General features: G+C 41.7%; 1 protein-coding gene across 2 annotated transcripts in view; it reads left to right on the plus strand.

Moving 5' to 3' along the window:
* Window positions 1-19,309, plus strand: part of FAM102B (family with sequence similarity 102 member B) — an 85,032-nt gene that overhangs the window by 53,511 nt on the left and 12,212 nt on the right. For both annotated transcript variants that reach the window (XM_040407563.1, XM_040407562.1), the window contains 2 exons: window positions 10,751-10,937; window positions 12,020-12,147. In XM_040407563.1, the coding sequence (XP_040263497.1) occupies window positions 10,751-10,937; window positions 12,020-12,147 (315 nt within the window). The remainder of the gene's footprint in view (window positions 1-10,750; window positions 10,938-12,019; window positions 12,148-19,309) is intronic.

Below are 19,309 nucleotides of genomic sequence, written 5' to 3' on the forward strand. Positions count from 1 at the left end.
TTTTGTTTTTGTTTTTTTTATTTTAGTTTCCTATAGAAAAGTCTATGGGAAAACACTAGAAAACAACACATCCCAGAACATGCTGCAATTTGATTAAAAAAAAAACAGCAAGGAAGAAAAATACCAGGAATTTATCAATTCCAGGGCGCTGTATCAACATCTAAGATCTGACCATGGTGGATTTTTGCTTCCCTAAAAAAGAGATTTATCAAGACAGGTGTAAAGGAAAACTGGCTTAGTTTCCCAAAGGAACCAATCGGATTCTGCTTTTCATTTTTCAGAGCTCCTGTGGAAAATGAAAGGATCAATCTGAATGGTTGGTTGCTAAATCTCTCTCAAAGTGTAATAAGCAACGCGTGCGTTTGCCAAAAAACATGTTGCAATACCTAAAGGAAAATCAGGATCACAGTGCCATTGACATTACGATTAAGGCTACTTTCACACTCGCATTTGGTGCGGATCCTTCATGGATCTGCACAGACGAATCCGTTCAGATAATACAAATGTCTGCATCCGTTTCAGAAAGGATCCGTTTGTATTATCTTTAGCATAGCCAAAACGGATCCGTCTTGAACACCATTGAAAGTCAATGGAGGACAGATCCGTTTTCTATTGTGCCAGATTGTGTCAGAGAAAACGGATCCGTCCCCATTGACTTACATTGTGTGTCAGGACGGATCCGTTTGGCTCAGTTTCGTCAGACGGACACCAAAAGCGTTTTGGTGTCCGCCTCCAAAGCGGAACGGAGACAGAACAGAGGAAAACTGATGCATTCTGAGCGAATCCTTTTCCATTCAGAATGCATTAGGGCAAAACTGATCAGTTTTGGACCGCTTGTGAGAGCCCTGAACGGATCTCACAGACGGAAACCAAAACGCCAGTGTGAAAGTAGACTAAAAACATGAATGTAAAACAAAGCTATATAAAATTGATTGCTGTGTGAACATGGCCTTAAATTCTTGCAGATCCCATCATCATTCTTAAAAATATCTACCATTTTATGAGGATTTTGAATCTTTTATGTATCCCATAGAGTCTAAACTAGAGGCCTGTTTACCTGCAGCAAGCATCGGCAATAGGCGATCCACTCCTGTACAGTGGCAGCGGAGGGTAATTACACTGCTCCGCCTCTACAAAAGAGCAATCTTGGAGAGGAAGCAGCAGTTGCACGAGCGCCGCTATCTCTTCAAATAGTTGATCGGCTGGGGTGCTGAGTGTCGGACACCAACAGATCTGATATTGATGGCCTATCCTATAAATATTGTAGCGCTGCACAACCCCTTTAACTCCATTAATGTATGCTAATTGATCAGAATATTTTAGAATTTAGCGATTAGGCCTTAGGCCTCCTTCACACGAGCGTGACTGATTAGGTCCGGATGCGTTCAGGCTAAGTTCAGTGAAACTCGCACCATTTTGCAAGCAAATCAGTCGGTTTTGTCTGCGATTGTGTTCAGTTGTTCCGTTTTTTCCGTGCGGGTGTAATGTGTTTTGATGCATTTTTCACGCGCGTGATAAAAAACTGAAGGTTTACAAACAACATCTCTTAGCAACCATCAGTGAAAAACGCATTGCATCCGCACTTGCTTCTGGGTGCAATGTGTTTTTCACTAAAGCCCCATTCACTTCTATGGGGCCAGGGCTGCGTGAAAAACGCAGAATATAGAACATGCTGCGTTTTTCACGCAACGCAGAACTGATGCATGAAAAAACCCCCGCTCATGTACAGAGACCCATTGAAGTGAATGGGTCAGGATGTAATATACTTTAATTATGAAATTATACATTTCTATTAGAAAAATAGCTTTAACCCCCTTAAGGATCTTGCCATTTTTCACCCTTAAGGACCAGGCCATTTTTTGCAAATCTGACATGTCACTTTATGTGGTGATAACTTTAAGACACTTTTACTTATCCAGGCTTTTCTGAGATTGTTTTCTCGTCACATATTGTACTTTATGACAGTGGTAAAATTGAGTAAAAAAAACATATTTTTATTTATAAGAAAAATTCAAAATAGTTATTACTTTACATCCCCCATATGTCTACTTCATGTTTGGATAATTTTGTGAATGACATTTTATTTTTTGGGGACGTTAGAAGGCTTACAAGTTTAAAAGCAAATCTTTCAATTTTGCTGAAAATTTCCAAAACCCACTTTTTAAGGACCAGTTCAGGTCTGAAGTCACTTTGTGAGGCTTACATAATAGAAACCATCAAAAAATGACCACATTTTAGAAATTACACCCCTCAAGGTATTCAAAACTGATTTTACAAACTTTGTTAACCCTTTAGGTGTTTCACAAGAATTAATGGAAAATAGAGATAACATTTCAAAATTTTACTTTTTTGGCAGATTTTCCATTTTAATCCATTTTTTCCAGTTAGAAAGCAAGGGTTAACAGCCAAACAGAACTCAATATTTATGGCCCTGATTCTGTAGTTTACAGAAACACCCCATATGTGGTCGTAAGCTGCTGTACGGGCACACGGTAGGGCGCACAAGGAAAGGAACGCCATAGGGTTTCTGGAAGGCAGATTTTGCTGGACTGTTTTTTTTACCTCATGTCCCATTTGAAGCCACCCTGATGCACCCTTAGAGTAGAAACTCCAAAAAAGTCACCCCATTTTGGAAACTACGGGATAAGGTGGCAGTTTTGTTGGTACTATTTTAGGGTACATATGATTTTTGGTTGCTCTATATTACACTTTTTTTGAAAAAATAGCTGTTTTGGCACCGTTTTTATTTTTTCTTATTTACAACGTTTATCTGATAGGTTAGATCATGTGGTGATCAATGATATCATTTTTGAAACCAAAAAAAGCATATTTTAGTGTCTCCATATTCTAAGAGCCATAGTTTTTTCAGTTTTTGGGCAATTGTCTTAGATAGGGTAGGGTATCATTTTTGCGGGATGAGATGACTGTTTGATTGGCACTATTTTGGGGTGCAAATGGCTTTTTTTACACCATTAAATTTTTTTTTTTTTACGGTGTTCATCTGAGGGGTTAGGTCATGTGATATTTTTCTAGAGCAGGTTCTTACGGACGCGGCGATACCTAATATGTCAACTTTTTTTATTCATGTAATTTTTACACAATTATATCATTTTAGAAACAAAAAATCATATTTTTGTGTCTCCATTGTCTGAGAGCCAAAGTTTTTTATTTTTTGGGCAATTGTCTTAGGGCAGGGGTGTCAAACTCAAATACACAGTGGGCCAAAATGTAAAACTTGAACAAAGTCGCGGGCCAGCATTGAACAAATGAACCTTTTAACATGGACCCAAACAAGATTTGCTTTAACATTGAATATGGAACAAGCATATTAATTTATTAAATAAGATTTAAATAATAATAAATAATAATAATTTTTTAAATAAAATAACAATAATAAAATCAATCAACCATTCAAGCCCATGTCTTGGAGTAGCAAGAAAAAGTGCATAAAGAAAACATTAATTATTGCTCAGTTTGCTGCACACTGATCTAATCTGATGTGCCCAAGCCAGATACCTGGCATCTCTTCTTGGATGATAGTTCATCAATGTCTGGGCTCAGGCTTTGAGCTGAGGAAATCCTCAGTATCGAGCGAAGGTGTTCATCAGTCAGACGTCTCCTGTGAGATGTTTTGGTCATCTTCATCGAGGAGAAAAGTTGCTCACATAGATAAGTGCTGCCGAACATGGAGAGCATCTGAGCAGCTTGGGTGCGGAGCTGAGGCATTGTGTCAGGGATGAACTGTGGAAACTGTGCGGCGCCCACAGCATCATACTTTGACTTCAGCGTGTCATTACACTGGAGTTCGATTAGCTCCATTTGGAGGTTGGTTGGTGCGTTTTCCACATTAACTGCGAAGGGATTACTGAGCAGTTCAAACCTACATTTCTGGACATCAAAGTCGGCAAATCGCCGGCTAAACTCAGCGCCGAGTACACTGAGTTTTTCAGCAAACTGTGCGCATGGGAACAAGTTGGTAAAGAACTGCGTTTTCATGGTTTGGCAGCAGGGAAAATGGCCAAGGTTTCCTTGCAGCATCTGATTCTCCCACAGGCACAGTTTAGTTTTAAAAGCCCTCACTGCAGCGTACATGTCTGTGATGATGCGCCCGCACCCCTGAAGCTGCAGGTTCAGCGCATCGAGTTGGCTCGAGATGTCACACAGAAAGGCCAGCTCACACAGAAACTTTTTCTCCCGAAGCTCTGCTGTGTCCTTCCCTTTGCTTTCCAGAAACTGACATATTTCCTCATGCAGCTCAAAACATCTATTCAGTACTTTTCCTCGGCTTAACCATCTCACCTCTGTGTGATACGGCACGTCTGAATACGCCGAACCACACTCCTCCAGAAAAGACTTAAACTGGCGGTGATTCAGACCTTTGGCTCTTATAAAGTTAACTACTTGTGTTACTGTGGTCATAACATGTTCCATCTTTAGGGCTTTGCCACACAGTGATTCCTGATGTATGATGCAGTGATAAACAGTTAGTTCACCTGCACAGTTCTCTTCCTGCATCTTCTCCCGGACCCTGCCCACCAGTCCACTTGTTTTACCGCACATCGCTGGCGCACCATCTGTCGTTAATCCCACGAGTTTATCCCACGACAGCTTTATTTCAGTTACGCATTTGGAAACCTCCTCAAAGATTTCCTTTCCTGTGGTTGTGCCATGCATTGATTTGAATCCCAATAGCTCCTCCGTAACACACATATTTGAGTCCACTCCACGGATGAAGACTGACAGCTGAGCAGTATCAGATGCGTCGCTGCTCTCATCCACAGCAAGGGAGAATGCAACGAAATCTTTTCCCTTTTCCAAAAGCTGGTCATACAGATTGGTGGCAAGATCACATGTGCGATCAGCTACTGTGTTTCTGCTCAGGCTCACGTTTGAAAAGGCTTGCTTTTTCTCTGGGCACACGATGTCACAAACTTTCAACATGCACTTTTTCACAAACTCTCCCTCATTAAAGGGCCGGGCTGATTTTGCGATCTCTACTGCTACAATATAACTAGCTTTTACAGCAGTCTCACTTTGTGATGTGGCTTTTTTGAACATATTCTGTTGTGAAACCAAACTTCTTTTTATCTCCTCCACTTTCTGGCTCTTTTGAGTCATGTCCAGGTCCTTGTACTTGTCATGGTGTTTTGTTTCATAGTGTCGTCGAATGTTGTACTCCTTAGTTATAGCCACGTTGACTCCACAAATCAGACAAACAGGTCTGTCTTTTACATATGTAAACAGATATTCTGTCTCCCACCTGTCCAGAAAGTTCCTGTTGTCTGCCTTTCTTTTTGCCATTTTTGGGAAGGGGTTCCACAGTGACAGTTGTAGCTTGAGATCGCTATGACTTCTGTCACACAGGAGAGGGCGTTTCTGGGACCTGTCCTTATTGACGCGCCAAAACATCAGCAAGGCATTATGGGATTTGTAGTATTAGCGATGAATGAATGCGCTGTATAATACCGGCGGGCTAGCTCTAGTAGTCATTTGGTATAGCCTCGCGGGCCAAATATAATTACACTGCGGGCCAAATTTGGCCCGCGGGCCAGAGTTTGACACCTATGTCTTAGGGTATCATTTTTTGCGGGATGAGGTGATGGTTAGATTGGTACTATTTTGGGGGGCATTCGCCATTTTGATTGCTTGGTGTTGCACTTTTTGTGATTTAAGGTGACAAAAAAAATTTTTTTTAGCAGTTTTTATTTAATTTTTTTGATAGTGTTCATTTGAAGGGTTAGGTCATGTGATATTTTTATAGAGCCGGTCGATACAGACGCGGCGATGCCTAATTTGTCTACTTTTCTTTTTTTTCCCTATTTTTACAATTTTTGTTTTTAACTTTATTTTGGGGAAAGGATTTTTTTTTTTTAGTTGAAACTTAATTTTTTTGTAAAACTTTCTTTTTTTTTTACTTTTTTTTACACTTTATTTTTTGTCCCACTCTGGGGCTTCAACTTTTGGGGGTCTGATCCCCTTTACAATGTATCACAATACTTCTGTATTGTAATGCATTGGCTATATGTGTATTACAGACTGGATTTCACAGGCTCTCCCGGAAGGCAGCCACGATGCCTAAGGAAGTCATCAGGCTGTCTTCCCTGCCATCCTAACCCCGCACAGACATCGCACGTGCTGCAGTCAGCGCTGACTGTGGCACATCAAGGGTTAATGCGCCGGCTTCTGTGATTTCACCGATGCCGGCGCATGCAGCAAGGGTCCAGCTATCAGAGACTGATGGACCCCTGCCGCGAATCGGGAAGGCGCATCTCCTGCACCCTCCCGATCACAGCGCCATGCATGTACGGCGCTGGTCCTTAAGTCACGGACATCTGCGCCGTACATGTACGGCGCGGGTCCTCTACGGGTTAAAGTGGCCCATTTTGATCCTTAGCAACACTCCTCTGTCTTCTGTTTACATAACACAGTTCGTGTGACGCAAGTCTCCACAGTTATATAAACAGAAGACAGAGGAGCGTTGCTAACGCTCAAAATGGGCCACTTTAGAGCTGTTTTTCTAATAGAAATGTACAATTTCAGTAATTAAAGTATATTACAAAAAATGGTCAGTATCACTGTTCCTACACATTACGAAATGTTTTTAAAAATGACAGTTATACTTTAAGATCCTCTTTGTGGTGGCTGCAGGCAATCTGAATTTTATCATTTTATTCTCTGGCTGTGTGAATGGAAGCTTGCAACTGTAAACTAAGGGGAACTCTGCTGGCGCTGTTAATGGCTCCCCCTGCTAGTCTTGTGAGTGGAGGCACTTTTGCTATCATTATGGAGACATGGTGTGTATTTGTTCTCACTGATACAACATAAGAAGTCTATTTTATCCTTTTAAGGTATGTAAGTATGGTATAATGGCCTGCACATGGGTTCCCCCGCGTACATACACATGACATGGTGGTGGTACACTTTTCAAAGCTGTGGTTTTGAAAAGGGTGGCCTAAACACAAAAAAATATATATATACCAACATGGCATTCTTCGTCTAGAAATTAAAACCGTAGCCTAGAAACTATTCATTTTCCAACAGTATTATGTGATTGTGATTTCATCACTACAACGTAACATCTAGACACTGCAGAAACACAGAAATTAAGCTAAAAAGAAGAAATATATTCAAAAACACATTGGAGCACCCTGACAGCACTGCTTTAAGGAGTTTTCCGGTTTCATAATGACATTTTTTATCTGCCCAGAGTAACCCAAGCACTGCACATTTTTGCCCACTATAACTGTTTTTCAGGTCAGCATTTTCCTAACCCCATTCTCTGCATCACTGCATCGTGGCAGGAAGTTTACATGCAGAACTTCCTGTTTTCATCAGCTTCCTGCTGGAACGTTTAACCAATCCCAGCATGCTTTATACTGTAATGTTTCACAGGGCTTGCACTGCATGGCTAACAAGGGGAGGGGAGTTGTAGGGTGTGTGAATTTTGCAGATAGAACAGTGTGCCAGGCGGAGCAAGCCCTGAGGAAAATTACAAAGCAAAGCATGCTGGGTTTGGTTAGAAAACTTAGTAGGAAGCTGATGTAAACAGGAAGTTCTGCATGTAAACATCCTGCCAGGAGCAGTGATGCTGAAAAAGGGGGAAGGAAAGTGCTGACTGGAAAAAAAAGGTATGTGAGGCAAAAAAAAAATGCAGATTTAAAAAAATGGAATTATGAAACTGGAAAACCCCTTAGCTATCTGCAGAAAGGATTTGTGTATCCAATAGCTAAAATGTACAATAACTACTGACACCGTTCTGAAGCCTTTGTTTTCTGCTTGCAGGGTAGAAGTTTAAATTGAACCTTTTGCCTAATATATTTAAAAAAGGTGTGGTAACCGAGATTCATATGTAGTCTGGTATTACATTCGTCACTTACAACAGTTGACAGCCATGGAGAACACAAAGCTGAATACCACTGTTTGTGTTAAGGACATGTGAGATAAAAGCTTGTCACACTTGTAGTAAGAGCACCGAGTGCCACTTATGCCATACTTATCCCATTAGATAGAAATGTTTCCTGTTTGCAGTCTTGGAGTTGGTTGAATTGTGAAAATTTGCCTTCAACTTTGCATTTTCCCTGCTTTGCATATGACATTGACTAGAACCTGGCTTGCAAAACAAACACGTATCGTTGGGATTTCTCCATATAGATGATTTTCCTTACAAATAGTAATACTAATACTGCTGGAACCATCATTTAAAGGGAATGTGTTGCCTATATATTTTTTCCTGCCCTTTAAAACCAGATGGCAACACACAACCTTTTTCTCTTTTTATCTTCTGATTGTAATTTTTATTTTTTTTATCCTGATCCTTGAACATGATTATGGGGGCCGCCATCTTGCCTGAGATATTAACAGCATTTAGAGACATTGTTTTTTTACAGCATGCTTTATGGTTTATGTTATGCAATGTATAGTGTAGGGATTCGCTCTGGTAGGCAGGGTAAGCGGACACAGTACAGAGGCAAGAACACGGTAGTAAAGCAAAACTTTAGTGTTTATTCACACAAAAAGCAATAAAGCAAAAACAACACTGTGCAGAGTCCTGGTGTTAATTCGCACCACATAAAGTCCACAGCACAAACGTGTCACCTGGCAGACTGTTTTGTCCATGGCAATCCACAGCCGTCCACAGCAAGCTTTAGGGCGCCTGATTTTCAGCGTGCGGCTCTCCAGCACGCTACCAACTGGTTGGAACCCAAGACCACAGTGCTTCACAGCTCCACTATGAAAATGCAGGGTAATCCACACACAGCTGTGACTGCTGACTGGGTTTTTATTCCCAGCCCAAAACCTGGCCTGGAACGTGGGGAACAGCCACCCACCCTGCTCTTTGGCTGCTCCCAATAAGAACCGGCCCGGATCGGCTTTACAGCCACACTAAGTAAAAACACTGTCAGCCAGCCTAGCTGCTGCTGAGACACTAAACTACCGGTTCCTATCTCACCGAGGCCAGGAACCTCGGTGACACGTACCTTCCGTCAATGACGGACCCCTGCGCCTTCCTACAATATACAATATGTATTTTATATGTAATTTTATTACACTATGGGAAATGCTTTATATATACTTTTCTAAATATACCATGTTGTTTTACTTTAAACAATCATTTTTCTTGAGCGAACATATTGTTAAAGTAACAAAATCCTTTCTTATACGGTAATTACCTTGATTTTGCAACATAATAAAAAAATATATATATCTATATATACAGTACACACACTCTATATTTTGTTTTAGTTGCACTTTTAGCATAACCTAGATCAGTCACTTTCCTAGAAGTGCAACTATCTCAGAATTTTTACTATTTAAGGAGTTTCCCAGAAATTAAATATTAATGGCCTATGCGTAGGAGCTGGTCTGTGGAGGTCTGACTCTTGGTACCCCTGGCGATCAGCTGTCTGATTCGGGCACAGACGAGTACTACGGCCTCTTCATAGTAGACCAGGCGCTGCGGAGTACATAGTATAGCGGCTGTGCTTGGCCACATCACTAGCCTAGGAAAAGCAGAGAGAAGGCCTCATTAGAGCGCCACTGCCTTCTCGAACAAGTGATCGTGGGGGGTTCCAGGTGTTGGACCCCCAGCGATCAGATACTGATGACCTATCCTGACAATACATCATCAGTAAAAAAATAAAATAAATCTCTGAAAACCTATTTAAAGGGATTCTGTCACCTCGTTTTAGCCTATAGAGCTGCGGACATGCACGGCTAGATCGCCTTCTTCGTGCCCAGCCACGTCCCCCTGTGAAGGAGCCCAGCACCGCCTGCGTCCTCCGAATCCCCTCCTTTCTTCACAGTTAGATTGCCGTAATCTCGCGATGCTGGAGCTCGCGCATGCGCAGTTCCTTCCCTGAGGTTGATGCCAGCACATGGAAGGAACACTATATCGGCACTGCGCATGCGCCAACTCGCGCATCGCGAGATTACGGCAATTTAACTGTGAAGAAAGGAGTAGATTCGGAGGACGCAGGCGGTGCTGGGCTCCTTCACAGGGGGCGTGGCTGGGCTCCAAGAAGGTTAGTACGGCCCCTTGTGCACCTTACCAGGCTCATTTACATATCTCTAAAATCATTTTTTAAGCACAATAAAAGCACACAGCGCTATGGGACAGGTATATTGCGGACATGCTAGCGGCGATCTAGCCGTGCATGTCCGCATCTCTATAGGCTAAAACGAAGTGACAGAATCCCTTTAAGCTCTGGACAACCCCTTCAATTTATATTGAAGTGTGAGGAAAATAAAGCTACAGTGCAATTTCTGTTGTGTAAGAGTTGCAGCATGTGATTTGGATCATGTACCGGGCTTGCACTTTAGGTGGTTGTTGCGCTGCTCTTACTGTCTTTAATGCACTTCAGTGATGATGCCATTTTTTTCTTTGTGTTCAGCATCCACTTCTGTTGCATTGGGAGAATGAGCTGAATGTAATGGAACATTTGGGATTGGCTTGTTCTCTGCTATAACATCTCCACTGTGTGATCGCGTACAAGTGGGATCAGCCCTATTGGTTTTATAATGTGATTTTGCATTTGTTCCAGTCTGCATGAATAATCAGACGCTGAAATTGCTGCTTAAGTGAATCATTCTAATTACATTTCCCATCTCCAGCAAATGCGGAAGGCTTAGAATTTGTGACTCATATTATATCAGAAAGATATTTTTCACAGTCCATAAAAAAAAAGGACATGAAGCTAAAATAAATAAAGCCACAAATATAATTTCATATTCCGTGTTTTCCTCAATTCAGGATACAGCACCGGCCACTCCCGGTCTTCCAGTTTGTCCGAGTTGAGCCATCGGAGGAACACATCGGTCGGTAGCGCGTCCACTGGTATTGGGAGTATTCCAGAACCAAATGAAGATGACGGCAACAAAGCTCCGACATTCAACCAGGATATTAAAGAAGAGGGGTCTTCCTCCGAAAAGCTTAGCAGGTACAGTAATGAGACGTTATACAGGGACATCATGATCACATGGACGCCTGGAAAGGCTCATCATCCTGATGTGATTTCTCTCCGTATTCTTTATTTTATCAGTTTAAACATTATACAAAAATGAAAGTGTTTTATCTCTTATCAGCCTTAGTAGAATCTCCGTCCCATCTCTCTCAACCCTTAAAGGGATGTGACGATAGATTATACTATTTTATATATTTTATATTTCATTTTGCAGAAAACATTATCAATTAAAAATGATACATGGTTACAAATAGTTTCACATTTGACCCTAAGGATTGGCACCCCCAACGGTACTATTCCCGCTTTGTGTATCTATGGATGCAACTGCAATCCACTGGCTGAGAGTATGCGGTCAATCCTCTATTCTGTCACTGTTAGCAGCATGTCTAGGTAAATTTAGATGTCTCTTCTCTCTGCTTTCCACTGTACAGCTATAGAGCTGGCGCTCAATTCTTACCACGGCATGCCTGTGCGGTGACAGACTAGATAATTGACCGCACGTGCTTCGCACATGGGTCACAGTCGCAAGCGTGGACTGACAATATAGGTATGAGTAGCAATGCCAGGAGCGCAATACTTAGGAATGAAAATTAATATTTTTGTAATGATTCAACAGATTAAAAAGGTAATGATTGCTAAAATACTTAAATAATGTTTTCTGCTAAATTAAATCAATTGTATGGTGATAGAAAGCCTTTAAAGGAAGAAAAAAAGACAGGCGTGTGCGCTAAAGATGCCATTGTTTGTCAGCATCATCGCACGTTTCATAAGATCGGTGGAAATCACATATTGATAGAAATGGTAATTGTGAGCTGTATACAGAAATAAAGCCGAAATGGATGCCAGCCATAGACCCCTTAACCCATTGATCATCAGCAGAAATCACAAAAGGAGGTAGGCCGCACTCCTAACTATATAGACCAACTTGTTTGGCCACCACGTTGCAGCGTTTCAGCTCCCATTAGAGCCTTTTAAATATTGCAACAAGGATGAATGAATGGTTCCTAAGACACTGTAAATAGCTGTTCATAGTAATACCATGTCCTCCTTGCCTATAGGCTTCCAGTGAAACAGGACTCTGTCGAGTCACAGTTAAAAAGAGTGGATGCTACTCGAGTTGATGCAGATGATGTAGTAGAAACTATTCTCCAAAGCCAGGACTTTACCCTTGACTCAAGTGCTGAAGGTAGGTATTCCCAAGTTCCACTTTGAGGTGTTAAGGCTTTTCTATGATTAATAGGAAATTGGGTTTCTTACTGGACGCATTCTATGACTATTAAAGGAAGATTAAAAATAGAAAATGAAACACAATAAAAACAACAATTTTTATTTAAATTTTTGTCATAAAATATATGAAGAACATAGGAGATCTGCCATGTCCCTCCTCCTTCCCATAATTCTGTGCCTGGCTGTATGACTACTGACAGCAGGAGAAGCCCACCTCTGTCTTCTCTGCAGTACAACATAAATATTGTTAAAGGGGTCTGTCATCTTATTTTCACCGATATAGCTAACAGCACTGCCCCACAGAAGAGTGCAAACACATTCCAAACATTCCTGTGTGTCTTTAGTCTGTGTCCAGAAAAAGCATTTTTATTCTGCTGAAAAACGGCTCCCAAGTGCCCAGCTGGGCAGGGTTTGCTATTCCAAGTGTCCAAAGCAAAACTCGCTCAGCAGGGCACTTGGGAGCCGTTTTTCAGCAGAATAAAAATGCTGAGGTCCATTCACACATCCGTGTGTGTTTTGCGGATCCGCAAAACACGGACATCGGCGATGTGCGTTCCGCATTTTGCGGACCGCACATCGCTGGCACATAACAGAAAATGCCTATTCTTGTCCGCAATTGCGGACAAGAATAGGACATGTTCTATTTTTTTCGGGAACGGAATTGCGGACCCGGAAGTGCGGATCCAGAATTCCGTATCCGGGCAGCACATCGTGCTGTCCCATAGAAATGAATGGGTCCGCAATTCCGTTTTGCAAAATGCGGAACGAAATTGTGGACGTGTGAATGGAGCCTAAAAGCGCTTTTCCTAAACACGGAATAAGGACACAAAGTACACACGGGTATGTTTAGAATGTGTTTGCAATCTTCTGTTGGGCAATGTTGTTAGTTAAATTAGAAATGAAAATGACGTATCGGACTCCCTTTAAGGCTACTTTCACACTAGCGTTCGGGGCTCCGCTTGTGAGTTCGGTTTGAAGGCTCTCACAAGCGGCCCCGAACAGATCCGTCCAGCCCTAATGCATTCTGAGTGGATGCGGATCCGCTCAGAATGCATCAGTTTGGCACCGTTTGTCCTCCGCTCAGCAGGCGGACCCCTGAACGCATCTTGCAGCGTTCGGGTGTCCACCTGGCCGTGCGGAGGCAAACGGATCCGTCCAGACTTACAATGTAAGTCAATGGGGACGGATCCGTTTGAAGTTGACACAATATGGCTCAATCTTCAAACGGATCCGTCCCCCATTGACTTTGAATGTAAAGTCAAAACGGATCCGTTTGCATTATCATGAACAAAAAAAATAAAAATTCCAGACGGATCCGCACCTAACGCAGGTGTGAAAGTAGCCTAAGCCCTACCCCCTAATTTATTCACCAGCTGACAGTGAAGAAGATTTTATTTACAAGGCTGTTTGTTTTAAAGACATCCTGCAGACCACAGCAAAAACGGTGTGCTTTAATGTGTGGAGGCACTCTCCCACCCGATAGATGGTGTCGGGGGAGAGAAGGATCAGGCAAAGTGAATATTTTTGCCTGATCCTTTTGTTCTCCCAGGAGATTAGCTGCCACCAGAAGTGTCTGGCAGCGACTTTCTCCTCTCTCCCCATTAAATACACAGATACATTCAGCCAAACCAAACGCGGATGTGTACGGGGAGTCAGAAGAGAGAGCTGCGGAATGACACAATAAGGCCTTATTCACACGTCAGTGATTCACAGATGTGTGCTGCCGGTGTTCTCCACAGACGGCACACATACCCATTCATTTTAATGTGTCTACACGGAAGCACGCTCTATTTTTTGTGCCCAATATATGGGTCTGTGGAGAAACATGAACCCAACACAGATGCCACATAGACGTGTTTCATTAGTCCATGTTTCATTGACCATTTATAGGAGATGCCTTGAAATGTAATTTTCAGCAGTGCAGTGTCTGTGAAATGCGAAAGACAAGAAACTGAAACACGGACATATTCACGGATGAATCACTGACCATGTCATCACAGATTTCATCATGGACATGGACGTGTGAATAAGGCCTAACTATAAAAGCAGTTTCCTCATGTTTAATGGAAATTTTAACTTGGAAGTAGAGCTATACTTGAATTATAAGCACGTCATCAAGACTATTCGTTCCATGAGAACTGGGTCAATTTAGGCCTTACAGACCAGGACATTTTCCTCTTTGCATTCTGGCGGTCATAATTTTTTAATTTTTTTGTTCAGTATAGCTGTATAGGGCTTTGTTTTTTGTGGAACAAATGGTCCTTGATGTAGGTGCCATTTTTTGGTACATCTACACATATACCATTTAAATATACCACTATACCTTTCTTCTCCATATGTGCTGGGAACAGCACATAAAGCCATTTATTAATACACTGTTATTAACCCTTTAAGTACCAAGCAGATTTCGGCGTCTATCAGCAGATTTGTACCTATGAAACTGACCTGTTGTATGTGAAGGCATCTGTGTTGGTCCCATGTTCATATGTGCCCGCATTGCTAAGACAAATTTAGTTTTACATATATGCAAATGAGCCTCTAGGAGCAACGGGTGTGTTGCTGTTATACCTAGAGGCTCCGCTCTCTCTGCAACTGCTGCACCCTCTGCACTTTGACAGGGCCAAGCAGATCAAGTCTGTCCCTGTCAATGAAAGTGGGGGGTGTGCGGTAGTTGCAAATACAGTAGAGCGTCTAGGTGTAGCGGCAATGCCCCTGTTGCTCCTAGGGGTTCATTTGGATCTTTTAAAACTTCATATGTGCCCTTATTGCTGAAACCCACAACTATGCCTTAAAAAAGTTTTCAAAGACTTTAATTCTGATGACCTCTCCTGTGAGCGCCATGGTCTTCTTGCAACTTCCCAAGCACCGTACATTGTATAGCGACTGCGCTTGGTATCGCACTCGGCCCCATTAACTTCTATGGGGCTGAACTGCGCCTAGATCATGTGACCGATGAATGTATAAAGCTGAGAGATGGCCGCGGTACTTCTTCTCAAACAGCTAATTGGCGGGGGTCCTGGGTGTCGGACCCCACCGATCACATACTGATGGACTATGCTGAAAATAGATCATCAGTATTAAAGTCCCCCAAAAAAATTTACAATTTACTTTTTTTGTTTATGACCTATACAAAAAAAATCATGCAAAACAAAAATTGGCAAGGCATTCCGAGATCCATAACTTTTTATTTTTCTGTCAATGTAAATGTATGAATGAGGGCTTGGACTTTGTGGGATAAATTGTATTTTTACTGACACCATTTTGGGGTACATACTGTATAACTTATTGATTAACTTTTATTAACTTTTTTGGGGATTGTTAAAAGGGTTGTCTGCTTTTTTATGAATAATCATTTTTATTAAGTTTTCCAATAAATAATCAAAAGACAATGAGATATGTTCATTATATCATAGAGATTAACTTCAGCGTAAATGTACAAATGAGAGAGAAAGTGCATGGAACACTAAAATATACTCAGGGGTGTCCCCCAACAATAACATTAAGGCAGTTACATAGGTCTTTCTGAGGGGGGAAATTGTTCTTCCAGTTTGCATTTCCTCAGAAGGTAAATACAGCATGTTAAAATAAACGTGGTGTAAAGAACATTTCTCTCAAGCAATGTGGCAATGTCTTGAAATATCATAAAAGGCATAGGTTACTCTTCACGGGGTATAAAGTGGATGAGTTAGCTAAGGCGCCCAGGTCTTGTCTCTCTTTCGGGGATCAATAATGGAAGGTGGAAGGTGTCTTTCATATCTACAGGTGGTGTTCAAGTATTACTTTTTGTATAGTTGGAGGGGTCGCTTACTTCCAATGACGAGTGATAACTAATTTGGTGCTTAGTAAAATATGGCCTATCAGGTTTGTATGAGCTCGGTGGAATTGGTGGATGCCCATAAATAAGAGAGCCAATACTGGAGAAGGTAATGTTGTGGTTAAGGTGATCTGGGAGACCAAAGTTAAAGACTTGCCAGTAGCTATCCAGTTTAGGGCATAACCACAGAATATGGTACAGATTACCAGTGCAGCCACAATCCCTCCAACAACAAGCCGACATTCGACTCAGCCTATCAGGTGTGAAATACCATCTCAAGAGGGTCTTCACTCCTGCTTCATAGTGTGTGACACATTTGAAAATGGAAGAGAGAAAACCTATGGCCTGAGACCACTCCTCCTCCGGGTATATTCGTCCCAAATCTGATTCCCGCGCTAAAATGGGCTTAGATTTCACAAACGTCGCTTTGTCACTGATTAAGTCTTGTGGATTTTTTTTATGTAGTATTGGGTTTTGGAAAAGTCTTATAATATCGGGGTTAACTTTTGGAGATGTTTTTAAGCAAGTATCATGATAGTGTCTCACTCTTAAGTAGTTATAGAATTCCCTATGAGGGATGTGGAAGGGGACTCAAAAGGAAGCAATGAATTTCCTTGGACAATCTGATCTAAGGTATTAACTCCCGCTGCACGCCAAACAGAGAGGTCAAGACCCTCAATGCTACTTTCTGGAATGTAGGTTGAGACCAATTTATTTGGAAATTTGCCCTGTTCTCCATGAGAGCGGTGGAAGCGTTGCCATAGGATCCCAGCGTATGCTACTGTGAGTAATGTGGTTTTAGGAGGTATGGGATTCCATAATAGTTGTACAGGAAAGTTTTTCAAAGATCAATTATTTATAGACTCTGATTCAATTTGAATCCACTGCTTGTTAGATGAGTCATTCCACCACTCCCTCAGGAACAATAATCCTATAGCGCAGTGATAATCTTTTATAGAGGAAGGCCCAGTCCTCCCGCTCCCCTTCTCTGCGTCATCAGATTTTTAAGCTATTCGGTGTCGCCCCAATTTCCAAAGGTATTTATTCAGGAGTGCATGTGATTTTTTTAAAAGGATTCTGGTACAGGAATGGGGAGGGCTCTGAATACATATATATATATATATATATATATATATACGTTTAGGTAGAGTCATCTTTTGAAATTAGGCTATAGTACCCACCCAGGATATTTCTTTCATAGCAAAGCTATTAAGATCTGGAGCTAAGGTGGAGAGGAGGGGCTCATAATTCTGTTTATATAAGAGAGAGCTAGGGATAGTAAGCCTAATTCCCAGATATGTTAACTCTGATGTTTGCCAGTCTAGGGGATAAAGAGCTTTCAGTTGTCTAATCTCAGAGAGGGGGATGTTGATAGGAAGTGCTTGTGATTTTGACTCGTTAACCTTATAATAGGACAGTGAACCAAACTGGGAGATAACCTGCAGTGCTTCCCCAAGGGACTTGGATGGATTTGATAGGGTGAGTATAATGTCATCTGCATATAGTGAAATGGTGTGGGTAGTAGAGCCTACAACAAAACCATTTATCCCATCTGTGCTCCGTAGGCTCCAAGACTAAAATAAAAAGGAGGGGAGAGAGTGGGCAGCCCTGACGGGATCCATTAGTGATTTGGAAGCTAGTAGATAACACCCTGTTTACAAAAACCTTCACAGTCGGGTTAGAGTATAGGCTAGATATGGCACTTAAGGCTACTTTCACAATGGCGTTTTGGCTTTCCGTTTGTGAGATCCGTTCAGGGATCTCACAAGCGGTCCAAAATGGATCAGTTTTGCCCTAATGCATTCTGAATGGAAAAGGATCCGCTCAGAATGCATCAGTTTGCCTTCGTTCTGTCTCCATTACGCTTTGGAGGCGGACACCAAAACACTGCTTGCCGCCTTTTGTGTCCGTCTGACGAAACTGAACCAAACGGATCCGTTCTGACACACAATGCAAGTCAATGGGGACGGATCCGTTTTCTATGACACAATCTGGCACAATAGAAAACGGATCCGTCCTTCATTGACTTTCAATGGTGTTCAAGACTGATCCGTCTTGGATATGTTAAAGATAATACAAACGAATCCGTTCTGAACGGATGCAGACGGTTGATTATCTGAACGGATCCGCACCAAACGCAAGTGTGAAAGTAGTCTAAAATAGGGCCCTGGAAACCCATCCTATCTAGAACCGAGAAGGCAAACGGCCAGTGTAAACGGTCGAACGCCTTCTCGGCATCCAGAGTCACCGCCAAGAGAGGGGATCTGTGTGATTCGGCGTAGTTAAAAAGATCTAGTACTCTACGGATGTTGTCTGAAGATAATCGTCCCTTAATAAAGCCAGTTTGATCCGCTTTGATTAACAAGGGAAGGATGGGGGATAGTCTAGAGGCAAGTAATTTCGCGAATATCTTGATATCCGAATTTAGCAGTTAAATGGGTCTAAAGTTTTGTGGAGTATGGCTGGGTTTGCCCGGTTTAGGGAGTGTTATGATCAGATCCTGTAACATGTCTATAGGGAAAGGAGTACCTATCATACACTGTTTAAAAATAGATAATATGTGGGGGGTTAGTAAGGAGGGGAACTGCTTGTAATATTCATTTGATAGACCGTCAGGTCCGGGGGGTTTTCCCCCTGTGGGAGAGCAGAAATCAGTTTCTGAATTTAGAATTCAGTGAGAGGGCAGTTTAAAGCTTCCAATTGTCGGGGATATAAAGCAAAAGGCTTTATATAAAAGAAAGGATCAAAGAAAAATTTCTAATAATTTTGATCCTCGAGGTGGACATATATGATACCTCAAAAAGAGCTTGACCGGTTAATTATATTGTGCAATCAGTAAAACAAGGTACAAGCGTCTATGCAAAAATATAAATGATTTATTATACAATAATTTATATACAATTAATAACAATGAATATAAAACCAATGATAGTTAGTAAAATGTAGTACCCAAAATCCGCCACAAGATGGCACCAACACAAATATCAGCGTATACACAGTACCTCTCAGACATAAGAATATAATACAATCCGTCTTGACCACAATTTTAGATATAAAAACTCAATAACGTTAATAAAAGATACGAACCCTTGCTCTACACACAACTATGACAAATCTCGGAAAATGGGTAGCAATATAAATTATCAAGCCTGGTATTGACTTCCTAGTTTGGAACTTTCCAATCACTATCGGATAGGCGTGTACATGTGATAAGGGTGGTGATGTCACTACTTCACCCAGAATGCACTTCTGCTCCTGTTGAAATGTCACCTACTTATACCTAGGTGTTACTGTTGTATAAGCTATT

The sequence above is a fragment of the Bufo bufo genome, chromosome 9 (genome assembly GCF_905171765.1).
Source record: "Bufo bufo chromosome 9, aBufBuf1.1, whole genome shotgun sequence".
NCBI classification, from domain to species: Eukaryota; Metazoa; Chordata; class Amphibia; order Anura; family Bufonidae; genus Bufo; species Bufo bufo.